At 39.5% G+C, this 10,605-nt stretch overlaps 1 protein-coding gene across 1 annotated transcript in view; it reads left to right on the top strand.

Moving 5' to 3' along the window:
- Window positions 1-10,605, top strand: part of gbf1 (golgi brefeldin A resistant guanine nucleotide exchange factor 1) — a 51,683-nt gene that overhangs the window by 21,396 nt on the left and 19,682 nt on the right. The window contains 1 exon segment of the mRNA XM_025060546.1: window positions 10,343-10,474. Within this exon segment, the coding sequence (XP_024916314.1) occupies window positions 10,343-10,474 (132 nt within the window).

Below are 10,605 nucleotides of genomic sequence, written 5' to 3'. Positions count from 1 at the left end.
AGCAACAGGTCATGAGTGGTGACATGTTGCTAAATTTATGACCTGTGAAGCCTCGGTGGGTGGTGAGCAGTGGTGAAGTTTGTGCACTAGCTTGTTGGGAGGGAGGGGGTCAGACTTAGAGGTCAAAGGAGAATGAACTTGTGAACTAGTGTACATCAATGTTACTGTTGAAGTCAAGTATAGGTCAAACTAATCCAGGACTCAAAGCACAAATCCCCCCCAGAGTCAGCACCCCAAACAGATTGGTCTGAGCTCGTTGCTGCACATGCTCTGAGGAACATCAAGCAGCTGCAGCATTGTCAGGAAAAGATGGTGCACCCTGGTTTCATGTATTGCATCTGTACATACTTAGTTGAAACAACGTCTGCCTGACAGAAGTTCTGCGCTAAATGGATGGTGATGACTTTTGATGCACACTTGTACTGCTAACAAGCCGGTTTTCTATGGAAACCCCACACTCTGGGGGAGTTCTCCACATGCAGAAGAAGGACAAGACTGACATGTTGTTTTAATTAGCTTCCATCTTAACAAAAACCTACAGCCATATTTAGAAGTTTGGTTGTATATAATATTAGGTATATTTAAGCTGATCATAAAGCAGAATGCTGCTTTACTGCACTCTCTGTAGTTGTTTTAGACCACAACAGTGACACAGAATAAATGTACATGTAGACTGTGTGTAGTGAGCACAAGGTGATCATTTTGACCAAAGAGGATCTGAGATGAGCAGGATATTGAGTGTCAAATTAGTGGAACAGTCCATTGAACAGGACAGCCTTCATTTATTTATTTTTTGGTTAACCAGTTATTCAGAAAAAAAATGTAAGACAAGGATATCAAGCTGCCCGTGAAGTAGCTCGTCCACCTCATAAACACCATTTCTGGGATAGGAACATCTGTATTGTAAATGTGTGTATAAATATCACTTTAGCATCAGTTAAATTTTGATGTACCTCCCTTTTTATTTCACCTTACAAACACAGACACAGGCCATTTTCTTAAAAAGGTGACAAAAGGGATAACCTATTGTTTTTCTGTTTATCAGTGGTGACATGGCCAGTGGCGCAAGGGAATGAGGAGGCCCTGTGTTGCCATAGCTAAATATACATCCCTGACAGCTCCATAATAGGTTCCAGGAAGTTCAGTTGAAAATAAAAACAAAGCAACATTTCTAGCTGATTGGCTCTGAAAGGCCGTTTTTTTCCTTGCTGAATAGGAAAAATGTGGACTTCAGCATTCCACCGTCGTGATGCCAGTCTGATTGGATAGACGCAGCCTTGCGTGTGCAGAACAGGCCTGTCGGAGACACATTACACAGCAGAAACCAACGTTGTCCTTCTGCATGCACGAGAACACGGCAAAGTTTGTTACCATAATTACTAATTAGTGCTGCTGTGATTTCATTTCATGATTGTGATTTCATGATTTCATCATTTCATGATTATTAGAAAAAATACTTATTTTTATCCTTCAGGTTATATAATAGCTGCACTTTGGCCCAGAGGCAACGCGTCTGTCATCGGTGTGGAACCCCAGGGTTCACCCTCTGGGCAACATCGAATCCCGGTTAGGGCGGTTGGTATCTTCCAGTGGACTCACCACCTGCATGAAGGTTGGGGTTGGGGGGGGGGTCGGTACGGTGCAGGGGGATTTGGGGGGTGACTGCTGCCCCGCGACCAAGTAACAGATAAGCGGATGAAAATGGAGGATGGATGGATGGTTATATAATTCCTCCTCCTACTGTGTCATTACAAAAATATAAACATTCAGTTTCCATGCTATGCTTATTGTTAGTTCAATTGTGCATTAATTGCTGTGTCAAGGTCTGCACTAGTTTGTATGGTGGTGTAAAGAAAGACACTTCTTTCTTTTTGTGTTAAGGCAGACAAAGAGTAAATGCTGTGCTTACAAACACCTCTGATTCCTTCACCTTTTATTTAGTCAGGTAAGAATAAATCAAGATTTCATTAGATAATGTGCTTCCTGGACTGTGTCCCACTTCCTCAGCTGTTTGACTTTTACCCTTCCGTATCTTTGAGGAGCCACTTACTGCAGCGAGGTTTAAAGTTACTCCTCTTCTGGCAAACAGCTTCACTATTAAACTCCAACTCCCCTTCAGGAAATTATGTTTGTATTCCATTTTTCCCCTCCACTCTCTCTCTGTCTCGAGTTTGGTTAAATTATGTGCTGAGAGATGTTTTATGACAAACAGCAAACCCTAGGGAAGTGCACTCTATACATGAGTGGGAACGAGCTGCCTAAAACCGCAGCAAAGTCCCCCCCCCTTTTTTCCTGCGCTCAAACACTCAACCCCTTCTTCAGTTGACATGAAAAGAAGAATTAAGCTGCAGTTAGGAGAGTTCATGCCATCATTTAACCACAATATAGATAAGGTTCATTAAGAATTGTATTATGTAGTAGAAATGTGTAGAAATGTGGTTTTGTTATTAATGTTGTTGTATTTGGTCGACATTTATTATTTATCAAAGATGTTATTTCTCCTTTTTTAAATATTTTCAGGGATTAAAATCTTTTACATCTTGCCAGAAATCCAACCAGAATGGCTGAAAATGTTGTGAATAATTTTAAATCTGCTTTAAATAAAAAAAATAGCTCTATTATACAGTGGAACCTCGAGATACGAGCATAATCCGTTCCAGGACTGAGCTCGTATCTCGAATAATTTATTCCTATAAGAAATAACAGGAAAAACACACACAACTAAATGATAGAATATAAGGATTCCTGTGATATAAAATAAAATTTGGTTTTAATTATGAGTTCTTACCTTCGAGACAGACGATACAGTAACGGCTAATGACGGCACGTGTGGAGGAGGGAGGGAAGAGAGTTGGCCTGTATGTAGACACGTGTAGACACACATATCTTACACGTACGCTACGTTAAACTTAGAATTAGCTTGACTTATGTATTTTTTTTAAATTTATTTATTTTTAAATTTGTTACTTTTTTTAAATTGTATTCTCTCTTTAGTGGGCACCACGCTCAAATTTATTGACAATTACATTGCTTTATCTCCATGGTCATCATGTGTTTCTTCTTCTCACCACCATCTTTACCACTCACTCTCGTAGAACTCATCACTATTATGAAGAATAATGCACAAAATAGAGAGAAAATCATGCAGATAACGCTACATACGGAGACGTGGGCTGCTCCCAGTGCTCAGCCACCTAGTGTCGGCGTCTGTAAGCGGCTCGTATCTAGAATCTTTGCTTGTATCTGGAAATACTCGTATGTCGGGACGCTGGTATCTCGAGCTTCCACTGTGTTGTATTTACACATCTTCAGCTTTTGTGAATTCAAAAAGAGCTGTTGTATTGTGGTTCAAAGTGCTAAATGATTTTAGCACTGTGCTGAAATAATAGCAGTAAATTAAATATTTTTTGTCTTTAGTTTGTTTTCCTCTTCACACGGGCTTTAGCTAAGGACTTAGGTTATTGCAAGGATCCCTTCGCTCCATGCTCTCTTGTCACCTCCTCAGTTTTCCTAAAGCTGTTTCTCGGGTGGCAGACATGCAAACCCACAGGGGAGTCATTTATGACAGTTGTCGCTCAGTCTGCTAAGCCAGTCCAGGACAACTACAGTTTCTCTGAGCCGGACAATCCAGCTCCCCAATGGGAATAAACCTGATCAGCTTTAATATTTCCCTTTCATGAAGGCTAGTCAGAAAGGTCGCCCTGCACTGCTCTGATCTGCCGTACTAACAGTGTGTTGTAATAGAAAGGATGTGTAACATGTGGAGAACTTCCATAACAATGAGGCTGGTTTAAAATCTCGTAGCATTTAGAAAAGGAAACACATGTCTCTGTCAGTTGTGTTGTAAAGGTGTTTCATCAAATGATGATGTTATCACTTGTGGTCTGGTTTCAAAGGTGGAGTCAATATAGAAGCAACCGTATATGGTTCTTTCTCTTGTCATCGCTAGAATTAGTTTTAATAAGGAATTGAAGTTTCAAGATTCAAAAATGTTGCCAAAACTGGGTGAGGAGAATGATAACTGACGACTGTTAGCAGAAGCTAATCGACTTATTACCACATGGGCTACTGCTGCCGTCGTGGTTGCAGTATGATGGTAACTCTATGCTCTGCATGTATTTTTGGCAGTTGCACCATTTATCACTGGCAAAACAGGTTATCAGGTCAACACAGTTAAAGCTGCAGACTTTAAAGACTTTGAAATGAGAAACACAAGACCCAACACTGAGCTCTCCTGTCACTTACCAGCAGTTAGGTGAGAATAATTGCTTGACAGGAGGGAATCAATGAGTGAATGGTTATTAGTTTCTACCGTGCTGAAATCCAGTTGAAGTAGATTTTGATGCTGAGACGTGGTTGCTGCATTTAGTTGATCTTTTTTTTTTGTCAGCAAAATATGTCCTCGACTAGCACTGAGAAGCAACCAAGAAATAGCTTGCGAGAAGAACGTTATTCCTCAGACCACCCATCTTACCCCACAGCCTGGGGTAAACTTAAACAGCCAAGATTAGTATTAATCCCCCCTAATGCAGTGGCTCATCATTAGGTGACTAGAGAGTTAAGCCTTCCCACCTAAATGAAACACACTCAAGAGGATTTTCTGTCAGTGCTCGGAGGTTATAAAAGTGTCTGAATACATGAGGATCAGCCTCTGATGAGCCTGATGAACTCAGCTGTGAGTGATGCCAGTGCTACTTCACTGAGGACATGAGATTTACTTGATCTACTAATTGTGGGTCATTTCCGCTATAGTTCCAGTTTCTGCATTAAATTATGGACATATAGTGTAGTGTGAAATACTGTAGATTACTGAACAATACTGTACATTGTAAAAGAAATTGGGAATGTTCATAGGAAAGTAATAATTTCCCATTAAACTCAAGTAAAACTTGAGTTTATTGCACATCACAGTTTTGCATTAGATAATGAATATAATCAGGTCTGGACTTTCAACAAAGCAGGATGCCTCTTGAACTGTTTTTTCATGAACCTCAGTGAAGTTTTTTTTTCTGAATTCCAGCAATTGACCAAATAAAGAAAACCATTTGGTGGCTTGATATTCCCACTTTGAATGGGTATTTCTCAAGTTTCTACCAATAAAGACCTGAACGTGACATAAATGTTCAAAAACATCAGCTTACAAACCAGTGTTTTGGTGAGTGGATTGGTGTTTTTTTAAGTGACTTTATTGTTGACATATGAACACAGAGCTTTTACATTACATACAAAGAAATCCACCTCATACATATTACATTTTTTTTCTGTGAACAGACCTTAGCCATTGAAGTGTGGGTTGAGACTCTGACACACTGTGATTCCCAGCAGAGTCTGGTAAGGAGTAAGGTTGTTGTAAGTCGGACCAGTAGTGCCTGCTTTCTGGAATCTCTTCTTCCCCGTGGGAATGCCATTAGTGGAGAGCTGAAGGAGTGCAGCAGGTGTAACAAATAAGGACCATAATACACACATGCACATAGTTGTACAGTTTTCTCCCACTGTCGGCTGCATTCTTCCTCTTCCTTTCCAACATCTCACACTTTTTCTTTCGGCTTTCAGCTTTTTGTATTTGAAAATAGTAAAAAAATGTTTTCAGACTGTCAGACTTCTTAAAGTGTTAAATGCGTTTAATTAATTGAATTAGATTAATTTTAATTAGGCAAAGGCAGGAGGTCTATTAGACCAAATCATTTAAACACACATTAAAATTGGAAAACATTGACACAAATGAATTGTCAATAAAGTCTTATTACGGTGCAAATCACATGGTCACTGCATTTTACACTGCATTCTAGACTGACTGAACGAACCTCTGTCGCTTTTCATTGCACTGCATTAATCCAATAATTACTGTCAGTTCACGGCGACGTATCAGAGACACAGTGCTGTTACTGTGTTAGAGGTGGATTATTGATAAATGACATAGAGGATACAGTCTGTTAATCCACGACAGAGGGAACAGACAGTGAGTGTGGAACACATGAAGTATGCAGCAGGGAAAAATGCAATTTTTATGTCAGGGGATAACAGGTGCAAATCTGGCAGGCTCCAGTCGAGACCAGCTCTACCAATGAAGTCATGCCCTTTGAACGCACCTGCTTTATTTTTACCAGCTTAACTCTTTATTTAAGGTGCCATACAGTTCAGCAGAAAGGGAACTGTCGTCACAGCCTACAGAGTATCTTGGTTGATTTACTGTTAAAAATTCAGGGACTTTGTGTTCTCCCAGGTACTGTATTCTTTTGCTGAAATTAAATATTGACATTTCATAGCACTTGAGAAGAAGGTTGCCGCAAAATTACTTATTATTCTCCCCAAGATTTTTATTTAAAAAAAAGGTATTCAATGCTAAATAATTGAAAAACACTGGGTCTCCAAGCTCAAGTCTAATGACATCAACAGAGTTGTTTTCTTAGATGTGACAAAATCTATAGAGGCACAGAATTCCTGAATGTGTGTACAGAGGAACTTAACAATGCATGGAGGGATTTCAGCAACTTTGAGTTGAAATATAACTGCAGCAGGAGTCACAAGCCAAGGTCAACAAAATGGGTTCTGAAAAATGGTCTGTGAAAAATGTTTCCTTGTCCTGAATGCAGCTACATTCTGAATTACATTGAGAGTCAATTATCACTCTTTTTCAAAGCATTTGTCCTGGTGATTAGATGTAAAATCACTAATTCTGTATATGTTCTGCAGCACTTTTGTTGGTACAGGTTTGTGCTAATAGTAAGTTTAGTTTTTCTGTCTTGTTGTTTAACAGAAGTCAATAATTGATCAAGTTAAGTTTTTTGTGATAAATTTGCAAATAAAAAAAAAGTGTATGAGAAATTGAAGGCATTAAACGTGCATACTTTCCATTCTTTTTGCGTCTTTGCACAGTTAATGGTGTTTCGTGTAAATATATACGTGCTACATATATATTTTACTGTGCAGCTCTTGGGGTGATGATGTCAGTTTTTATTCTTTCTTCCATTCACTGGGAAAGTTTTAATTTCTCTAGGGTTTTCAAGCCTCCAGTTTGGTGTGTGCTACAGTTTTGTTCCCAACATCTGTAATAAACCACTGTGGTCCATTGAAATGACAGTAGAATTGTTTAATCTTAATTACCAACCTGGATCCAAATGTTTTTTTTATTCAGTAGAAAAGAGAGGCATAGAATGAATAAATAAAAAATAAAAAAATAAATCTGGAGTGAAAAGCCAAAGGTGGATGATGGTTGACGCTCATCCAGCTTCTCCTGACAGATGGATAAGAAGACTGTTGTGCAGGACGTTGTTGGACAGATGAAGAGTGGAATCCTCCCAGGATTTCATTTAGCCTCGCTGCTCTTGTTAAAGCGCTCCTCGGTGCTGACGGTGCCGATGCTGCCACCAGGCACTCCGACTCCTAATTTTAGCAGCCGTAGAAGCTCAGATCAATAACCATCAGTGTTTGGTTTTGGGCCACTGCGTCGATCAAAGGGGAGGAGAGCGACCTCACCTGTCCCTCATCCACTGCTCTTCACCCTCTACTCTTCTGCACCAGTGCTGCAGGTGGAGTTAAGTGTGAGTGTTAAATGTTGGTGTCAGTAGCTATGTTCACATGGGCAAAAAACAATCGTAGAATAAGCCATAGTCTGAGTAAAAATGATTCATGGAAGCTCGCTAGTGACACTCCTGGTTCTTGATGGTCATTGGTTTTTAATTATGACTTTTTAGTTGTGCTTGTCTCCATGTAACACATAACTGAATTAAAACCCCTTTTAGAAAAAAAGGAAGCTCAAAACTGAGGAGAAAAATGAAACTGATGCTGTTAAAGACCAGGATGTTGAAACATTTATATATGAGGAGGTGGAACTTCTCCAACACTAACCTTTAACCTCATTTTTACTACCACATTCATTAAGATAATTGGATTTTGATTTGAGCACTTTCATCATCTGGTCACGTTCTCTTTAAATGGCTTTTTTATTAGTTAGGGAAGTGATGTTCTAAATTATTCACCAATTGCTGCTGTATAATGGACCTGAGCTGCGCAGTTTTCAAAGTAGGCAACAGGACTCACCTCAAGTCGTGATATTCACAAAAAAAGTCACTAATTTCTTTAGGCTTTAAAAATGTATCTAAGGTCTGACTGCAGCTAAAGGCTTGGATTTTAAAATATATTTCTTCCCTTTCATTCTTCTGCTACTTTTGTAGTGGGGATGAATTGATGACTTCATTTTTATTACGATCTTATTTGAATGGCCCTCTCCTGGTGAGGTGTTCTTGTTCTTCTACTGCTCTGTTGTTGCTCTCCGTCTCCTAAGCCTTTTCTGGTCCACTGCCAATACATGTGCATGTGTTAAAGATGGCCTTTGCCTCATCTGGAGGCGCTCTCCTGGGGGCAAAGGTTCACCTTGCTCCCCCCTTCTCCCTGTCCTTGGTGGGGTCATTTAGAGAGGTAATCCGCACATGGCTAAAGTCTGGCACTTACAGATCCAAGCAGAGAGATGGAGATGGAGCTGCAGCGTGACAGAGGTAGATGGGATTAGTCCTGTGGTGCATTGTAACAAGCTCATTCCACACACCTTTTAGAATACATGTAACCTCGGTTGTTGAACCTTCGTTCCTGAAGGCTGTTCATGTACCGAAAAGTTTGAAACAATTATTTGGGACACCAGTGTCAGTCTTCCACTCATATTCTATAAATATGTTTTTTTATAAATGTATTTTTTACAGATTTTATTGAAGATGACCTAAATCAGTGGACAGAGACAACATTAATGGTTGTGTCCGTTGTTTGACATCATCTCCTGTTGATTTAAGTTAACATGACTTGGACTTGTTCATGTTCTGAAACTAAACAACAGAACTATAGATCTTATATCCCACAGGTTGACACATCTACACCTTCTTTTTATTTATTATTTACCTGAGGTCAATGTCATCCGGAGGTCATCCTGGTATAGAGTGATTACCTTGTCATGGCTGCAGCACTTTATTTATTTTACTCCAGAAGCCCTGAAGATTGAGTCTGAGTCCAGAGCCTGCATTTAGACTTTATTTAAGAAGATTGGTTGTGGCCAATGACAGAGCGTTCCACACGGCCCTGTGTTCACTGATGGCCGGTCGGATCAATACAACACAATTGAGTTTTCCAATCTCTGGTCTTTGGAAACGTAGCCACGGCACTTACAGGGTGATCGTCGGTGATGAAGACTTCATCAGGATCTATTGACAGATTCATTTGTGCCATCTCAGCTCACAGACAAGACATATTTTTTTCCCCACTGTAAAGTAATGGGACACTAAAGCCTTGTTAAGAAAGTTTTCTGGAAACTGATGGTCAGATTGAACCAACGGAGCAGCTTCACTTTCTAATCTTCATTAAGTTTGTGCTTCTCTTTTTTCAAAAGTAAACTGTGGTTGGGAACTTCAAACATCTGTCGCTTCAATCCAAAATATGGTTTATGTTTAATGGATGTAAAACTGTAAAAATGTCCATGCTTTTTGGACAATATTTAAATAATTGAGGATGTCATTATTGCCAGGAACATTGACATTTTCTTTAATTTTCAGTTTTTTGTGTTTTTGTTAGTGAACCACTAAATTCAGACTTTTGGAAAATGTTGCTCTGACTTGCCGACATTCAGCTTTTCTTCGCCTGAAATATGAGCTGAAATAAGCTGTTTCAACAAAATTCTGTTTTCGTCTGGCGTCTCTGTAGCAGCTAGTGTATACGTGCTGTCTGCACGTGTAAGGTGCTCACTGCATGCAGCACTAACTCTGTATGTGTTCAGTAAAAATATACATACATTTGAAGGAACACGTGAAAAAATATTTAAAGAATCTCTGAGAAAAAGATTTGCTTTTCCACAAAGTTCATATGAGACCTGGCATGTGACAAAGGGACCATAAAAAAATGTCAAATTATTCTGTATTTGTTTGCTAAACAAGTTACAGGGACTTTGGGTATGGCATGTAAACCACAGCCTTCACATTGGAAGGTGCTCCAACACTGTTCCGTATGCTTTTAATGTCAGCAATGTTGTTTTTGCCTGAACTGGAGCTGCTCTTGAGATACCCATAATCCTCATGGTATTGCTGTGTCAAACGTTCCTATGGAACAACATTTCCCAGCAGCAAAGGGACTGCACTGAATTTCCCTTTTGTTGTTTTACCTGTTTTTTATTTTCTTGACCATATTGTCCTGACAATCCTATGATCTCAGTTTCAACCTAAAGATGACATGACATTTGACTTCTTCTTCTTCCCTTTTTTTTTTTTAACATCAGGAGTTGGTTTCCAATGCAACGATTCTACGTTTCTACTACAACGTATGACATATATATTTTTTTTCTCTTTTGTGTGTCCGTCTTTTGCAGAACTTTCAGATGTTGAACCCAATATTTTCCTCAGACCCTTCCTGGAAGTTGTACGCTCGGAAGACACAACTGGACCAATCACAGGCCTCGCCCTTACTTCTGTCAATAACGTCCTCTCCTACGGCCTCATTGGTAAGAAATCCTTGGCGTAGCTTTGCTTCATTGTGAATTTTAAAGATAATTTATCCATCCTTAAATACCATTGGTCGCCGAAAACCACGTTCTCAACGACTGATCATCTCATTACAACGCATAATATTTGA

The sequence above is a fragment of the Cynoglossus semilaevis genome, chromosome 12, assembly GCF_000523025.1.
Source record: "Cynoglossus semilaevis isolate Cse_v1.0 chromosome 12, Cse_v1.0, whole genome shotgun sequence".
NCBI lineage: Eukaryota > Metazoa > Chordata > Actinopteri > Pleuronectiformes > Cynoglossidae > Cynoglossus > Cynoglossus semilaevis.
This window is presented reverse-complemented; position numbering and strand designations above follow the sequence as displayed.